This window comes from Leuciscus leuciscus (genome assembly GCF_965113295.1).
Source record: "Leuciscus leuciscus genome assembly, chromosome: 2".
Classification (NCBI taxonomy): domain Eukaryota; kingdom Metazoa; phylum Chordata; class Actinopteri; order Cypriniformes; family Leuciscidae; genus Leuciscus; species Leuciscus leuciscus.
Genome location: NC_138726.1, coordinates 64,454,524 through 64,473,579, shown reverse-complemented (window position 1 = coordinate 64,473,579; position 19,056 = coordinate 64,454,524). Strand labels below are relative to the sequence as shown.

The window sequence follows — 19,056 nt, the reverse complement described above, 5'->3', positions numbered from 1 at the left end:
CAGTTAACAAATACAATAACTACTAACGGTTTACTATCTTTAGTATTGACTTACTCTCGAATTAGCAGTATTTTTGACTTTCCAAGTTTACTACAATTAAAATAAATGCTAAAATAAATCTGTTGTATGTTGGCATTAATAATTACTGTCATGAATAAATAAATACATTTTGGAAGGTTCCCATATTAATTCATTTTAGAGTACATTTTATTTTTCAAAGGATTCTTTGATGAAAAGAAAGTTGAAAAGAACAGCATTTATTTGAAATAGAATATTTTGTAGCATTATGAATGTCTTTACTGTCACTTTTGATAAATTGAATGCGTCTTCGGTGGATAAAAGTATATTTCTTTCAACAATAAAGAAAAGAAAGGTGTAGACGTGATGGTTTGGGCTCTTCTTGTGTGTGTCAGACTCATGAGCTGAAAGTGAACAACAGACTCGCGGATCGGCACAAGCTCCGGGCGTCGGTGCGAATGTCGCAGTATCTGAAGAACTGGAAATCCGTCACACCGTTTTATGGACTCAACCAATCAGAGGCCTCGCTGGAAGCTCCGCCCACCGCTAACAGCGGCATCAGCCAATCACAGCCGGCGAGAGTCAGTGTCAATCATTATCACCGTCCAATTACACTCAATCACTTTGAATATATTCAACGGCGCATATTAATCATGTTTACTTTCTCATCAACAGGAGCTCCCGGATGTGAACACTCACAGGTGAAAATAAAAGCTTTATTCAGTTGTTTCAGGGATATAAAAGTTGTGAACACTAACATAATTAAGTCAAGTCAAGTCACCTTCATTTATACAGCGCTTTTAACAATATAGATGTTTCAAAGCAGCTTTACAGTGATAATAGGAGATTACAGTAACAGAGATTGTTTAGGCTTTACAGCAGATCTAGAATAAAGTTATTGTCCAGCTAAAGTTAGTTTTGATTGATTCACTTATTGATTATGTGGGAGTTTTACTGGTGAGCGTTCGTCAGGTGTAAAGTTCAGTGTTAGAAAGTAACAGTAAGTACGACATGGATCTAATAAACTTGGTACGGCATGTATGTAGACCGTACGATGATGACACCTATTGACTCGTAGGCTACGATGCAAGTGAGTATAGAAGTTCTGCTTGTTAACAGCAGGCGTTCATCAATAATGTCAAGTCATCTTCATTTATACAGTGCTTTTAAATGATGTGGTTTTGATCCAGGTAAAACAGAGCTCACGTTTTTGGCCACTTTCACTCGGTTTTAATACTCAAATAAAAAAATAAAAATAAAAAAACACTGTAATTTACGTTAGTTTGTTTTCTCAGATCAACACCAAATGGACCGACAGACTCCTTAGACCCCCTGGAAAATGAAAGGTGAGTGAAAGATTTACTAATATATACGATCTTCACAGGGGATCAGTCATAAACAAGTATTTGACCTAATGTTGTGTCTTCATTGTTCAGGAGAAGAGCGAAGCTGAACTGGGTGACGCTATTTTTTAACAACATCCAGCTGGAGAAAGAGGTGGGAATTGTTTCTTGATGTAAATTAAAGCATGTTGTTGTTTTTCCCTGAACTCTTAACCATGTGTGTGTGTGTGTGTGTGTGTGTGTGTCAGTATTCTCTGAGTGAAGTCCAGGGGCTTCATCACTCTGTGGGATGTCTGGCCTTCATCTTCATCTCTGTGTTCGTGGTTCAGATGTTGACCTCGCAAAAGTGAGTATCGTACGGGACCGTAATAATGTACAGGAAGTTCCTGATCTCAATGTGAACGATTCAATCTGACATTTAGATTCAAATGTAAAGTTAAAACAAATAATTTAAAAATCAAAATCAAAATTCTTTACCTGTCCTGAACGTCATGTGACCATTAACCGAAATCAGAGAGCTGCGAACATGTGAATGTGATATAATAATTAATATTTCAATAATTTATCAAGTATTATAATTTTAAATGATTAAACTTAAAATCTTGAGAGACAAGATCCTATTTTAGCTAACAAAAAAGTTTGGTGCACTTTTCCCCATGCAATCAATTCGCCTTTAATCAAAACATTTCTTTTTGTTAAATATATTCAAGAAATCACATCATAATTTGAGCTCCAGAATGGCAGATTTCAGATCACCTGTTTTTGGCGAGGGTCAGATCGCAGAAGCCCGCTCTTTACTTCCTCACATTAAGAAAAGTTTGAAAGTGTTTTCCGCAATCTTTTAGTGTTTCTGCATGAACACTCAACAGAATCTGTCGTTCTCTTTGGTCATGTGCAGAAACTTTGCTCTTGCGGTGTCGTATGGAGCCACTTTCCCAGTCCAGATCCTGATCGCGCTGGTGGTCTTCACTAGATTCCTGAAGGTACGACTGCATGGCTTTGAGAAAAGTCAGATTAGTGGTTGACCAATGGTAAACTCTTTAAATATTATAATGACTATGTTCATAAAACAGAAGAGACTCACAGCTAGAGTTTTGTAATTAATTATGTTAAATCAAATTAGTTAGACTTACTTAAAAAAGCATGCAAACCAATTGCCTTAAACAAACAAGTGAAATAGGAATAGTATGTTGTTCTGACAAATGCTTATTTAGTGTACTTCACTTACACAAGAGAACTAGTAACTAAAAAAGAACTGTAGAGAGTACTTGATCATTTACTTTAAAATGTAATTGCTACCATTGTTGTGTGTTGTATGCTGATGTTGAAGTCTGTGTGTGACTCAAGCATGATTGTCACAAATATAGAGGGATTATATAAACCCAATTAAAAGTTTCACAAGGTGTTTATGACATAAGTGTTAGCAACAAAATTATAAAAGATCATTAATTGACATGAAACATAGTTATGTTATACATCCTTCGTTCATATATACTTCTCTTCATTTGAAACCAAATAACTAATTCGCTGCATCAATTGGAACTTGGGAAGAGAATTACAATAGTATAAATGAAGTTCCAAGTTCCCAACCGAAGAGAACACGGATCACCATAGTGGTGATCAACATCAATTTATGAAGTCAGCTTATGTGATGTTGTCTCAAATTGTTCAGTTATATTGACAATTCAACATTCAAGATGACTTTGGGAAATGAGTGAATGCAAACAGAGAAAGATAACTGCAGAAGTGGAGGAAATGAGTGAAAAGTCCATTAAGAATTTCCCCGCCTCAAAAACCGTACTCAAACCAATCAATTAATCTTAACTTGGGTTTTCTGAGTAAACATAGTAAACAAGTTAAGATTTTTACAATTAAGTTAAGACATTAAGTAAAGTTAACTCAAAAGTATTAGGTAGAATCACTGTTGGATTTAACAGTGTTGTAGGCTTTTAAAAAAAAAGTCTCAATATGTTTGTTTGTGTGTGTGTGTGTGTGTGTGTGTGTGTGTGTGTGTGTGTGTGTGTGTGTGTGTGTGTGTGTGTGTGTGTGTGTGTGTGTGTGTGTGTGTGTGTCAGCGCTGGAGCTCTAAGATCCCCTCCAGCGTCCTCTGGGTGTCGTTGCTGTGTGACGGCCTGGCCACCAGGGCGGCGCTGCGTTTGCTGCTGGTGTTTCTGTGTCTGCTCATCACGCTGCTCATGGCAGTGCTCAACATAGTGAGAAACCCCTGCACAAACACCAGCTCACGATATAAACAGAGTCAAAGCAGCCGTCTTCACACTGCAGTAAACATGACTGTACTGTAGCAAAGAGGTGGAATGAAGATGTTTACGATAGAATCACGAAATTAAGAATTTAACACTACAGGTTTTTTTTTTATGTACTGGTTAATTTTTCATCCATATCATGTCTCATTTCAGACTAGTGGAAGGATAAACTAAAATACACATTTAAGTGTTTAATTTATTACACTTAGGGTCAGATTTACTAACAGCTTGCTCCAGCGCAAACCCTCTTTTGACGTTAAAGTCCCCCTGTAGTCAATCATTTTATCCCTTAAAACTCATCTTTGATCACCAAAATTACATATTTAAACGTTTGAAAAAAATTCTTTATGCCTTAAAATATCTTGAATGTAACTCGACACCCTTGCCTCATTTAGTACGCGTGGCTCTATGAATATGCAAATGAGCCCCGCCTCCACTCACTCACTCAGCTCAGAGATCCACTGGTTGACGATCACACGTTGATCTGATTGGTTACAAGGTAGTTTGTGACGTCAGAAACACCAGCGATTTCAAAGCGTGTGTTTGAGACTGTCTTTGGTTCACTGCAGTTTTAAGGAGGAAATACTCAGCAATGCTGTCGACTTATGAACTTACACATGGTTTGTCTTAAAGCAGATTAAACACACCACATAGACACATAAACAACATTAAAAAATGGATTTTCAACACAGGGGTCTTTTCATTTTTTCAGCTAAGCTTATTGTATATGCATTTGTAGGACTTTTCCTTTCAGACGCAGTATTTATGGGAGGAGAGTATTTAAATTAATCATGCAAAGTGATTTACTAAGTTTTGCGCTTGTGAATTTACTGGTATTTGCTCCATTATTTAATGGCCAAAGAAAGCACGTCTTAAAACAGCCTTGTGTTGTAAATCTGACCCTTTATCTTTTTGCGTCACTAAATTTAAGTTACAATACATATCATTAAAAATAGTTTCTTTCTCCACTACAGTACAACTTACATACACCAAAACTTACAGTTTTATTCTTATCTATAATCTAAAGGTTTTTACTGAGGGGTTTGTTCAAATATCAATCAACCTGATTTTTATAACATTTTATTCCTAAAAACTTGGTAAAAATGCGTTTTTCTGTCTGTTGGAAGTGTTTTCTGATTTATGGAGTGATAAAAAAGAGAAATAAAAAATCCCCTCTATAAAAACCTTTAAGTCTAATATGTCAACAAAATCAAACAGGTATTTTGAATCTGGCTTTATCCAATATTTATCCAAAAAAATCTGTCGACAGTGTTTTCTGATTTGAGTGATAAAAAGAAAAATCTAAATTCTAATAAATTCTATAAAAACCTTTAGCTCTAATATGTCAACAAAATTAAACAAAAACTTTGTAACAAATGAATGCATATTTAATTAGATAATGCCTCGTTGCATATTTTAACAACATTTCACACACACAAAAAAAATCTATTAATGAATGAAAGTATTTTGAATCTGGCTTTATCCAATATTCAAATTTATGTTCTGAAAATGTATACAAATGATTGCATATTTAATTAGATAATGCCTCGTTGCATATTTTAACATAACATTTCACAAAACTGATATCTATTAATGAAATATTTTTATCAGTTAGTTTATAATAATGCATCTAATTAGTTTTGACCATCACTGAAGAACTACAGCTACATTTCTTGTAACTGTATTATGGGGAGTAGATCAGAGACACAGCTTTATTATTGCTTTATTATAAGAAAATCAAATACACACAAATGATCTTCTGCCTTTTTATGTCTGTCTGCACAACCTCTTTAGTTTGTTTGTTTGCTTCGTAGGTTTTTATACCAGGCGATGACTGCTTAAATGTTTCCCACAATGCAACAGAATTGAACAATCTTAATCTCTACACTGTCCCGGTAAGCTTTACCATTATAAATGTGTCGGTGTGAGTGTCGGTGTGATACTGATCATATGTTAATGTGTCTCTGCAGTATTATCTGTACTGCTGTCTGCTGGCGATGCTGGGTGTGATGGTGTTCGTGCGCGTGTGTGTGTCTGTGAAAGTCTTCCTCCTGACGCTAGCGCTAGTGGTGTATCTCGCGCTCTTCTTGCACGTGTACGCGCCGCGCTCAGACTGCTACGTCAGACAGCTCTACGGCGACAACAGCACGTAAGACACTAACACACACGTTTCTGTTTACCTATAAAAAAAAATTTGTACAACTAGTTAAATAATACAATTGTACTGTAAAATAAAAAAAATAGGGCAGGGCAACGATTAATCGGATCCAAAATAAAAGTTTGTGTTTACATATAATATATGTGTGTGTGTACTGTGTATAATTATGTTGTATAAATAAATACACACACATGCATGAATATATTTAGGATAATATATATATATATACATATAATAAATATATATATAAATAAGTATATATAAATATATATACAGTATATACATGCAAATATTTCTTAAATATATTATATGTAAACATAAACATTTATGTTGGATGCGATTAATCGTTGCCCTGCCCTAAAAAAATTTATGTGTATTAAAAATGATAACAATTTGCAATGATTTTAATTTGATTTAATTGTGCATTAATTGTTGTTCTTGTTATATTAAATGATATAATTAAATACTATAATAATAATTATCTTCTAATAATGATATAAAATAACAATAATGATCATTATTATTTTCTGATTTATCAATTGTAATTCTTATAACAGTAATAAACGATAATAAGTTTAGTTTAAAATGTGTTAAAATTGGCAGCTGAATATATATTAATTTCATTCAGCATATTCTTCAGATTGAAACAAATATTCAATGAGAAATATGTAGGTGGGACTTAATTTATTCATGAGGAGTTTGATTGAATGTTGTAAAATGTCTCTATTACAGACGGTTGAAAAATATCAAGGATTAGTGATGACAGAATATGAATATATTTTGACGAAGGATTATAAAGACAAAAATATTTTCTTTATTATAACGTCACTGATTAATCATTCATAATATGAGCGGCAACATGAAATAAGAAGTTAATCAGAGTCAATATTGATTTGATGACTTTTGTGGGTTTGACAGTCATGGTTCAGATGCTGTTTATACATTTATTTTGCATTGTAACTCTAAACGGTGCGCAGAAACACTGTGATTGTTGCACAATTTTAATAAGTTGAGTAAAGATCACTATTGACTGTGATATCTTACTGTGTGTGTTTTAGGCCGGGAGTTCTTAAGGAGCCCAAGATCATGGCCGGCATTTGGCTGGTCATTTTCTACTTGACTTCCCTTATTCTTGTGCGACAGGTAAGAGTGTGTGTGTGTGTGTGTGTGTGTGTGTGTGGTTATGAGTGTATTTCAGTGTTGGGGAAGTTGTATAACAGTAATCCACGAGATGACTAACTACTTCTCGAAACGGAAGTTTTTGTCTTTATATGCAGCTCTTTCCTTTAGCTGTCAGGAATCATGTGTTTAAAGCATACGTCATATATTATGGTTTTTATTCATATTTTGAATGTTTTTTTTCTTTTTTTGTTGCAATTCTTATTGGTTTTTAAATGTTGCATAGGCCTATATATATATATATATTTTTTTTTTTTTCTGTTTTCATTTAAATTATTTTAGTACATCAAACTAAATAAAATTGAGAGATGTTGAGTTTAAAATATTTTATTTCAGTTAGTTAAAAAAAATATATATATATTTTGGTTTAATTTATTTTTGTTTTATTTCAGTTTTAATTTTTTTATTTCCAGTGTATAATTTGAGTGCCAGTGATATTTGAGCATCATTGAGATACTTTTTATTATTACTGTTTTGAATAGGTTATTTTTACATTTCCTGTTTGCATTAAAGTTTCAGTAATTTTCTTGTTTGTCATATTTAGTGGTTTTTAATGTATATATCATTAAAAGTTATTTTAATACACCAGTTTAAACTAAATGAACACAAGTCAAGTGGTGTAAAATAAGTAAAATAATTGAGTTTTTTTTCCCCAGTTAAAGTATATTTTATTTCAACCAGCGTTTCTCATGCTGACTACAGTGACCCTGCTCAGTAGTGTGTGTGTGTGTGTGTGTGTGTGTGTGTGTGTGTGTGTGTGTGTGTGTGTGTGATCTGTGTATGTGTAACTGATGTGATCCAGGATGAGTTGGGCTCTCGCACAGAGTTCCTGCTGGAGAAGTGTTTTAAGAAAGAGACGGACGAGATGGAGACGACGAAGAACGTGAACAGACTCCTCTTGCAGAATCTGCTGCCGGGACACGTCACTGAGTTCTTCATCGGCAAGGACGTCCCAAACCAGGTGACACACACACACACACACACACACACACACACACACACACACACTCTCAGGTGTTCATGATGACGACCTCGAGCTCCACTGATGCCCTCTAGAGGCACCAGAGTCCATTACACTCAATCTCCTCCAGTGCTTCTGTGTCTGAGCGAGAGTTCATCGTTTATCAAGTCAAAGTCTTTTAGTGTAATTGTACAAGCGTTCTCCTTCAGCTCGAGCTTCACGAGTCTTTCTGTGTCAAATCTGCTCTGAGTTTATCAAGGACACGCAAGAATAACTGTGATATTGTTAGTAATATCTCAGCTGGACTGAAGCAGGTTTACTGGATTATCCAGACATCATTTATTATACAAATCATGAGTATCAAATATGATCATCAGGCTTTAGAGGAAGATTTAGAGGATCTCTAAATCATCATTGTTTTGCATTATATGATTTAAAACTACAGATCATACAACTAAGTATTTGAATATCATCTTACTAAGACATATTATTGGCAGATATTGATATTTATATGCGTTTTATGCTGAAGATTGCATTGATTTACATTACAAGCATCAGAATGTCATCTCACTGTTTGACCAAATTAATATTATATACTAATATTTCATATGTCAGGCTTTACAAAGTTAAAACCTGGTGTTACCAGGGCTTAATTCTGTGATGTATCTGTGTGTGTGTGTGTGTGTTTCAGGACTTGTACAGCAAGTCGTGCGAGTGTGTGTGTGTTATGTTCGCGTCCGTGCCGCAGTTCTACAAAGAGTTCTACAACGAGAGCAGCATCAACAACAACGGGCTGGAGTGTCTTCGCTTCCTCAACGAGATCATCTCAGACTTTGACGAGGTGAAGGTCTCTTCATTCTTCTGTTTTATCGGTTTAATCTTTTACACCTATACCCGTCTCACAATGTGTTTTCCTCTCACAGCTCCTTAACAAGCCAAAGTTCAGTGCGGTAGAAAAGATCAAGACCATCGGGAGCACGTACATGGCGGCCGCCGGACTGACCAATCCTGCCAAAACCGAGGAGCAACTAGTGAGTAGCGAGCGAATGATGCATGTTTTAAAGAGTTCTCCTTTTCACGAGATGTAATATAAATCTACGGTGTCCCCAGAGTGTGTCTGTGAAGTTTCAGCTCAAACTCATTTATTATAGCTTGTCAAATTTGCCCCTTTTGGGTGTGAGCAAAAACTTGTTTTTGTGTGTGTGTCCCTTTAAATGCAAATGAGCTTTAGCTCCGCCTCCTTTCAGAAGAGGGCGGAGCCTCTACACAAGCTTCAGAAACTCCAGCAATAACAAAACAGGCCAATCTCACTCATCCAGAATCCCAGAATAACCAGTAGCGAGTGCAGCCTTACGGAGAGACTCAGGAAGAGTTTCTGAATGTTAGTGGAGACATTTCTGTAGTTGTTCTCCACAGAGTTACATTGATCATCTCATCATCATGTTTAACTTCTCCACAAGTGTCCACAGTTCCTGAGGTGTTTATAAGACAGCGGTGACATGTTCTGGTTAGTGATGCTCCGATTGATCGGCCGCCGATCATGATCGGCCGATATTGGCAAAAAATAGCTTGATCGGCAACCCCCAAAAGCGCCGATCAAAAAAGCCGATCACGTGACGTAAATAACTCGCGCAACTTTTCCGCATGCGCGGCAACACAACAGCAGAGCAGAGCTTGCTTAACAGTGGCAAAATGAGTTCTCCTATGACGGCAATTCAATGGCAATTATAAACGAGCGCACAACTGATGCTGGCGCGCGCGGTAAATGACATTCGCGAGAGGATAACAGATCTACGCGCGAGGAAACGGGAACTCGCGAGCTCATTCAAACCCTGCGCGGGCGCATGACATCTCTGCCCTCGCGCGCGCGCATGATCATTCCCCACACTCTCGCGCTTGATCTCCTCTCGCCTGCTGATTTTGCTCGCTCGAACACTTTTATTTTTGGCAGTCGAGGGGCGGGACTTACTGTTTTAATAACCTCAAATGTCATTGTCATTATTTTATTTTTTGGATCTGATGTAGTTAGTTCCTCAACTACATCCATTGTAGTCTGCCTGACCCCTCTTTGTTTTGAAAAATTATACTGTGCCTTATTTGGAAAAGGTGGCCTACAGTAGCCTTATGTTATCTTGTTTTCTAACTACAATTAAATAAATATTGGTGGTTCTTCAAGATTTTCTTGACTCTAGCATATTTCCATTCTGTGATCGGCAGTGATCGGCAATCGGCAGATCATGATTTTGGTGATCGGTAATCGGTGATCGGCCCCAAAAATGCTGATCGGAGCATCACTAGTTCTGGTCAATAGTGTTCAGTGCTCGTCTGTGCTCAACCACACAACAGTTTCAGGCTTTGCTGGATCTTTATCATTGTGTTAGAACTGGTCTCTGTTGTCGCTTGTGAAACCAGATGTCGGCTGGTGTGTGTAAACGTGCAGATAAAGGGCCGCTAATATTATAATAAGATCCTCTTCATACGCCAGAAGGAGAGCGAAATCTGATCGGCTCATTTTTAGAAATGCTTGCAGAGAAAGGCTCATCAAAACTAAGTTACTGGGTTTCACTTTTCACGTTTTCTGTGTCGGTAGAAGCACCCGATTATAGCACTTACACATGGAGAAACTCAGATTTTCATGATATGTCCCCTTTAAAGGACATTATGAGTTCTCATCAGGTTTGTGCATCTACAGCTCTGCGACACGTCGAACAGTCACATCCGCAGCATGTTGGACTTCGCCATCGCTCTGATGGGGAGACTGGAAAACATCAACACACACTCGTTCAACAGCTTCAAACTGAGGATCGGTAACACACACTGCATATTTATGACTTACACACACATTATTTCAACCTTTCGATCGATCAGATTGTGGACTGATCTGTATATCCAGCACAAACGTGAGCCTGGTGTTGTGTTGTGTCCAGGGATAAACCACGGGCCTGTGATCGCGGGCGTCATCGGGGCTCATAAACCTCAGTATGACATCTGGGGGAACACGGTGAACGTGGCCAGCCGGATGGACAGCACTGGAGTCCTGGATAAAATACAGGTGAGGCATCTTTACACCTTTCCAAACATCCAAAACATCAATCTCTCTGTGTTGGGATTTAACCCTTAACCCTTGAGCATCAATTACAATAACTTGCGTCCATTGTGGACAAAAATGTCATAAAATGTCATACAGTTTGAAGCCTGGAGCACAGACTAAAGTTTGGTGGCAGATTATTGTTGAAGTAAAAAAAAAGAAAGAAAAAAAGTTGGGATTAATTTTATGAAAATGATTTATGAACATTATTTTATATAAAATGTATATTTTATGAAACATGTTGAACAAACAAGTTTGTTTGGGCGCAGTGACATATTTCCCTGATTTGCAAATATTACAAGCACACACACATTTATTTATTTTTTACACACATACAAACCACACTCTGACATCCATACCAACACACACACACACACACACAATTATAGCTGCATAATTTATCCAATTGGCTCTATAAATATGCAGAAGCAGAAAACAGGAATAAAGCGAGTATTTGCTTTATAGGCCAAACCTGAGAAAATAGCACATCTGGGAAATGTTTTAATTTTGACAGAATGAAAGCCTCTAAAACACAGATTGCATCATTCTACAGTTAAATGCTCCTGGGGTTAAAAATTGCAGTTTCAATGGGGACATTTTTGTTCCACTAGTGCAAAATAGATTTTTTTTTAAAGGAAATGGCGGTGAAATAGTAAAATTCCAATAAAAATACACGCCTGTGCCAGAATGTGTGCAGTCAGCACTAACCGGCAAACCAATACATAAACAAACCCCTGAAAAAGACAGAAATGTCCATGATTAGGATCCAGAAGGGTTAATGCATGAGTCTATCATTATGAATTTAAACCATAAGCCGAAAATTGCCGGTCGAATATTATAGATTGTATTTTTAAACAGAATTAATATTTTGGAAGTTAAATCTCAAAGGTGAATATGGATTATTGAAGTTTTAATACTAAAAAAAAATGTGTGTGAAATGTTTTGAATTAGAAATATTTACAGCTTAAATATATTAATTTCAGCCCATAAAACTTCAAGCCCTAAAAATACAATGCATTAAAATGCAATCATGGTTAATGCATTGCATATTTTTTCAAGTAGTGCAATTCAACAAGCTTTTTACTTCCAGAGATCTCTATAAAGTAAATAAATAAAAGCATATTTTGTTACCTTTTGTAACTTGGAAGATGTTTGTTCCCATCATCGCTGCTCATTTCCCAGTACATTCAGCATCTGGTTTATATGCGCCATCTCAAACATATTCTCAAAACTATCGGTTTTCAACGTCTTCAAAATCAATATTCTGATCCCTGACAGCTTCTTCAGATCCACCGTGACACTAATATTTGATTGGGATAAAATACTTGCTCAAACTTGAGCCATTTCAGGTTTTGCTGAGGAGGATATTCTTTTGTTTTAATGCCTGGGGTAATTATGTACGTTATCGTAATGTATCAGACATCGCCACCTTGAGGAATAAAGCTGAAGTGCACTTATTGAGTCAAATTATTGTTGCGCAGAAAAAAAAACACTATTACATATTTACAAAAAAAATATTTGACAACATTTATAATACTTAATTTTTTTTGGGATGCACACTATATCGGCCACCGATATATATCGGTATCGGCCGATATGTTCATTTTTAATGTTATCGTTATCGGCTCGATAAGAAAATGTGGCCGATATATTAAAGCTGATAAATAATGTATTATCTCCTTCAGCTGAGACTCTTCAGATGTGCACTGTTCAACATGATGGGTTTGAATCGCTTGAAATATGATTGGAATCACTTAAAAAAAGGAAATACAGTAAAGTAGTGCAAGCCTGTCATATCGGCTACATAAAACTATCATGAGAACATTATAATTGTGTGTTTGTGACGAGGATTTTAATGGTGAGACTTCTGTGTTTGTAATCAGGCTCTCAAAAATTATATAAAAATGTGGATTTAGATTTATCTGCCAATATATCGGTTATCGGCTTTCAAATATAAAGAATTATCGGTTATCGGCTTTCAAATATAAAGAATTATCGGTTAATGTCTTTCAAATACAAAGAATTATCGGTTATTGTCTCATTATAAAGAATTATCGGTTATTGTCTTTCAAATATAAAGAATTATCGGTTATTGTCTTTCAAATATAAAGAATTATCGGTTAATGTCTTTCAAATATAAAGAATTATCGGTTATTGTCTCGAATATAAAGAATTATCAGTTATTGTCTTTCAAATATAAAGAATTATCGGTTATTGTCTTTCAAATATAAAGAATTATCGGTTATTGTCTCAAATATAAAGAATTATCAGTTATTGTCTTTCAAATATAAAGAATTATCGGTTATTGTCTCAAATATAAAGAATTATCGGTTATTGTCTCAAATATAAAGAATTACCGGTTATTGTCTTTCAAATATAAAGAATTATCGGTTAATGTCTTTCAAATATAAAGAATTATCGGTTATTGTCTTTCAAATATAAAGAATTATCGGTTATTGTCTCAAATAGCTTGGCAGGTGCTGATGCTCTTCCTTTTCTAAAGACATCTGGAAAACCGCCCGATTTAACATCTGCCCTTAAAACCTGGATATCTTGGCCATCAAAGCCAATCAAAGCCAAGGCGTTAAATGTGCTTATTGTATCGCTCTACTTGACGACGATCATCACTATGCAAATGTGTGGGAGTTGGACTGCTGCCAGTGAACGATCAATCTCACAAGTAAGTGGCACACCTAGGTCTGCTACACCCCTCGACTCGTGGAGCCAGTATGTCATCTTCTCCAAAGTTCTTGATGATGGGCGTGCGAATGCTCCAAATGAGCAATACAAGCCGAGAGCACGGAGAATGGCTCAAACAACAGTCTACCGGGGCCGTACAACTCTTCTCTGCATTATCCTACTTTTATGCGGGGATATTCAAGTGAACCCAGGGCCGATGGATCTACAACAACAACCACTGCAGGTGGCGGAGACCGCTCTGATCTACACCCCGCATGCTTTCAACACAGCGCAGATGCTATCGGGTACCATTGCTAACAGTGCGCATCCACGCGCATCTATGTTTACCAACACATTGCAAAAAGGTAACCTCCAGGCACTACACGCGCTTAAGCCAGCAAATGAAAGTGGTAAATTAAATGCTATGCAGACTATAGTTGTTTCAAAACAAAGCCAGATGAAACTATTTCAGACGGTAAACCATGCGTCGGTTCTATAGAACCCATTGACAAAGCCGAAAGGAATATTCGGAGGACATATTAACATACGTAGTGTAATGTCTAAAACGGAACAGTTGGAACATCTACTGTTGGGATCAAATCTACATTACCTGTGTCTTTCTGAGACTTGGATTACAGCTACAACTCCTGTATCGGCATTTATGATTCCTGGATACAAAGTATACAGACGGGACAGAGGAAAGGGAAAAGGGGGTGGGGTCTTGATCTACGTAAAAGACAGTATTGACAGTCACCAAATAGACATTCCAGATCTAACTATAGAGTGTGTTGGGGTTACAATTAAACTATCGCCCCAAATGTCATTTATTGTACTTTGTGTATATAGACCACCAAATGCAACAAGCGATTTCTATACTGGTTTAACAAAAATTCTAAAAACATATGACCGAAAGGAAATATTGCTCATGGGTGACCTCAACATAAATTGGCTTGATAAAGGCAAGAGGAAACACCTAAAAGATGTTGCAAACTCAATACAACTGATACAATTGATTAAAAAGCCTACTAGAATAACAAAAACGTCTCAAACTTTGATAGATTTAATATTCACAAATAAACCAGACAGGGTAATTAAAACATACAACCTAATAACGGGACTGTTTGATCATAATTTTGTTCTAATAGCCAGGAAATTAAATAAATCAAGATACAGAAATAAAGAACAATCAAACAAACAATGCAAAATTCCTCATATTCCTAAAAGAAATCAAGAGCTCCTTAAAAATGATTTAAATGAAATTGACTGGGCCTCCAAAACTGATAGAGAAAGCTGTGTACATACATGCAATAATATTATAACTGCTATAAAGAATAAAATTGATAAATATACACAGCTCAAACATAGAAAATCAAATAAAAAGAGGCTCCCGTGGTTTAATGAATCCCTTTGGGACACAATGAAACAGAGGGATAAAGCTCTCAAGGTTTCTCTTAAAACTAAATTAACCACTGATTATTACATTTACAAATCTCTGAGAAATAAAGTTACCATGCTGCTTCGAAAAGCAAAAGCAAATTTTTTTCTAAACTTAATCAAAGAGGCAAAAGGTAATTGTAAAAATTTGTGGAGGAGCATGGATAAACTATTGGGAAGGGAAAAAATATATCAGGAGCATTTACAGCTCAAAATCAATGGAATAGTTCAAAATGAGGGCTCTATTCTGGCTAAACACTGCAATGATTATTTCTTGGATTCTATGTTAGACCTGGCGGAGACTTTTCCTGAAGTGAACTGCTGCCAAGATGATCATGGGGATGGCAATGCATCTTATTGTAGGTTGCAGAATATAGATGAAGACAAAATCTCCAAAATAATAGCAAATTTGAAAAATAGTAAAACAAAGGATATATTTGGACTTGATACATCCCTTCTAAAAGAACTCAAAATTACTCTAACTCCTGTACTAACAATAGCTGTGAATCAATCTATAAATGAAAACAATTTTCCTTTGGTGTTAAAAAAAGCAGTAGTTAAGCCGATTTTCAAGTCAGGAGACAAGCTCTGTGTGTCAAATTATCGACCTATTAGTATCCTACCAGCCATCTCCAAGGTCTTTGAGAAGGTGGTGGCAGAGCAGCTAGTGGAGCATCTTGACCACACTGATGCATTACATCCCTGCCAGTTTGGGTTCAGGAAAAGATACTCCACAGAGTCTGCTTGCTGCTACTTACTAGAAGACATCAAATCCAGTCTTGATGGGGCGGTCTTTCTGGACTTGAGAAAGGCCTTCGATACCGTTAATCACCAGCTTCTCATCAGCAAACTATCTGATTTTTCTCTTGACACAAATACAATAGCATGGATTCAATCTTACCTTAATGACAGACAACAATGTGTTGCGGTAGATAATATAAAATCATCCTTAAGATCTTGCAGCATGGGAGTGCCACAAGGTTCCATTCTGGGCCCCCTGCTGTTTACTCTATACATAAATGACCTGCCAACTGTGTGTAAGAGTAAAATTACTATGTATGCTGATGATACGGTGCTATATGCACATGGTAAAACTGCGGAAGAAGTCGCTCAAAAACTGACCAAAGAGATGAAGAAAGTTTCTTTGTGGCTGAAAAAATCATGCCTCACCTTAAATCTAGATAAGACTGTATCGATGTTTTTTACAAATCGCTATAAAATACAAAATTGTCCTAAAATTTTAATTGATGGACAAATCATTTCAAATCCAGATCAGGTAAAATATTTAGGTGTTATACTGGAACCAAATTTAGGCTTTAAAAGGCACATAAAAAAATGATCAAATACAATCAAATTTAATATGGCACAGTTCAGATACATTCGAAATTCCCTTACAATCGAGGCCTCAGGAGCCTATCTAAATGCAATGATTGTTCCACATTTTCTTTACTGTATGACAAGTTGGTCACAGGCTTGTAAATCTGTCCTCAGGCCTCTTGAGTCATTATATAAAAGTTCTCTAAAGATTCACGATAAGAAAGGCAGACAAATTTCTCAGCTTTGAAAATCTGATGATCCACACAAATCTGTGTTTGATGTATAAGATCCTTCATGATACCGCTGCTCCTCCACTAAAAGAGTTTATATCTTTGGGCTCTGAAACAACAGCTCGAGCCACTAGATCTACAGTGCGAGGCGAATGTAGGATCCTTAAACGCAGGACAGCATTTGGAAACTCTGCCTTTTCTTGTGTGGCCGCTCGTCAGTGGAATAAGTTGCCTACAGAGCTGATAAGAAGCACAAACTTTTATACTTTTTCACGCCTGGCAAAGAAATGGCTCTTGTCAAATCAAATTTGCACCCATATGTGACCGGAGGTATGTATGTATGTGTTTGTGTGTGTGTGTAAGTATGTGTTCTATAAGAGTAGACTTGAGTAAATGAAAGGTGTGAAGATCTGATTGTTGTGCATATGAAGACTTTTATTATTTATTTGGTCAATGTAAATTTCATTATTCATGTATGTATGATGTATTATGTATTTTATTATAACATCAGCCTGCCCAGGGACTACGGGTGGAAATTAGCTCTTGAGCTAAAACCTGGTACTATGCATCTCTCCCCTTGAGGTTAATGTTTATTGTACGCTGTCCCTGTTTTTCTAAATAATAAAAAAATAAAAAATAAAAAGAATTATCGGTTATTGTCTTTCAAATATAAAGAATTATCGGTTATTGTGTCTCAAATATAAAGAATTATCGGTTATTGTCTTTCAAATATAAAGAATTATCGGTTATTGTCTCAAATATAAATAATTATCAGTTAATGTCTTTCAAATATAAAGAATTATCGGTTATTGTCTTTCAAATATAAAGAATTGTCGGTTATTGTCTCAAATATAAAGAATTATTGGTTATTGTCTCAAATATAAATAATTATCAGTTAATGTCTTTCAAATATAAAGAATTATCGGTTATTGTCTTTCAAATATAAAGAATTGTCGGTTATTGTCTCAAATATAAAGAATTATCGGTTATTGTCTCAAATATAAAGAATTATCGGTTATTGTCTCAAATATAAAGAATTATCGGTTATTGTCTTTCAAATATAAAGAATTATCGGTTAATGTCTTTCAAATATAAAGAATTATCGGTTATTGTCTTTCAAATATAAAGAATTATCGGTTAATGTCTTTCAAATATAAAGAATTATCGGTTATTGTCTTTCAAATATAAAGAATTATCGGTTATTGTCTTTCAAATATAAAGAATTATCGGTTAATGTCTTTCAAATATAAAGAATTATCGGTTATTGTCTTTCAAATATAAAGAATTATCGGTTATTGTCTTTCAAATATAAAGAATTATCGGTTATCGTATCGGCCAAAATTTTCATATCGTTGCATTCCTAATTTTTTCTTGCTTTTTTATGTTCAACAAAAATAAAATAAAAAATATGATAGCATTGTAATACTTGAACACACCTGACCTCATAAACACTCGTAAATACGAACTTCCCCAGAAGGACTTGAACTAAATTAATTTAGTTAAATGAATAAGGAATTAAATCAATGTGTTGTTTGTTGTCTTCTCAGGTGACGGAGGAAACCGCACATGTGGCTCAAACGCTGGGCTATGATGTCACTCAGAGAGGAGTGGTCAACGTCAAGGGCAAAGGTCAACTGACCACATACTTCATCGACACGGAGCAAATGCTGAAGACCTCGTTATCAATGAAAGCTTGAAACATCAATCCGACATGTTATAACTAAGCGAGTTGAGATCCTCAGTGTTCCACTAAGGTCCTTTACGGCAGGTGTTTTCACATCGGAGTTCGCAATGGAATGCTGTGGAAAAGTTTAGAGGAAAACAGTGTCAAAATGTCAAAATAAGCAATAAAAAATGTAATTAAATATTTTAAAATGTAAAATTAAGTGAAAAGTTGGATTAAAATAAATATACTGTGAATGTTAGTGGTGGCTGAACTAGTTAGCACTTCACTAATTCAAGTACTTTTAAAAATGAAGGAAGATTAAAGTTAACTATTTTGTTTGTTCTTTTTGGAGATGTTTTCTTTCTGATAATCTATTTTTTTAAATAATGTAAATTGTAAATTCTATAAATTTCCAAGGTGTTGAGTTTAGTTTTATATTGAATATGTGTATTTTCTTTCACTTATGCACTTATTTATTAATGTTTGTTACTATATATTTAAAATTTTGTATGTTCAATTTATGTGAAAAATGTATATAAACATTTTAATTAAAAAAAAGCTCTTTGTTGTGTTTAAACTTTAACCATCCATGTGACTGAGCTTACTAGATAATTACTGGCTTAAAGGGTGATACTTACAATATATATATATATATATATATATATATATATATATATATCTTTTCTTTTTTTCTTTCTAATTGATAAGGGGAATTTTAT

At 35.5% G+C, this 19,056-nt stretch overlaps 1 protein-coding gene across 2 annotated transcripts in view; it reads left to right on the top strand.

Moving 5' to 3' along the window:
* LOC309492588 (adenylate cyclase type 4) overlaps positions 1 to 18,536 on the top strand; it is a 69,330-nt gene extending 50,794 nt beyond the window's left edge. For both annotated transcript variants that reach the window (XM_082161568.1, XM_082161569.1), the window contains exons 12-27: positions 414 to 599; positions 694 to 719; positions 1,314 to 1,364; positions 1,455 to 1,515; positions 1,610 to 1,707; positions 2,260 to 2,344; positions 3,437 to 3,574; positions 5,440 to 5,520; positions 5,596 to 5,774; positions 6,842 to 6,926; positions 7,765 to 7,923; positions 8,615 to 8,764; positions 8,847 to 8,954; positions 10,616 to 10,730; positions 10,851 to 10,975; positions 18,219 to 18,536. In XM_082161568.1, coding sequence (XP_082017694.1) covers positions 414 to 599; positions 694 to 719; positions 1,314 to 1,364; positions 1,455 to 1,515; positions 1,610 to 1,707; positions 2,260 to 2,344; positions 3,437 to 3,574; positions 5,440 to 5,520; positions 5,596 to 5,774; positions 6,842 to 6,926; positions 7,765 to 7,923; positions 8,615 to 8,764; positions 8,847 to 8,954; positions 10,616 to 10,730; positions 10,851 to 10,975; positions 18,219 to 18,368 — 1,797 coding nt within the window. In that variant the 3' untranslated portion in view covers positions 18,369 to 18,536. The remainder of the gene's footprint in view (positions 1 to 413; positions 600 to 693; positions 720 to 1,313; positions 1,365 to 1,454; positions 1,516 to 1,609; positions 1,708 to 2,259; positions 2,345 to 3,436; positions 3,575 to 5,439; positions 5,521 to 5,595; positions 5,775 to 6,841; positions 6,927 to 7,764; positions 7,924 to 8,614; positions 8,765 to 8,846; positions 8,955 to 10,615; positions 10,731 to 10,850; positions 10,976 to 18,218) is intronic.
* The last annotated feature ends 520 nt before the right edge of the window (positions 18,537 to 19,056 follow it).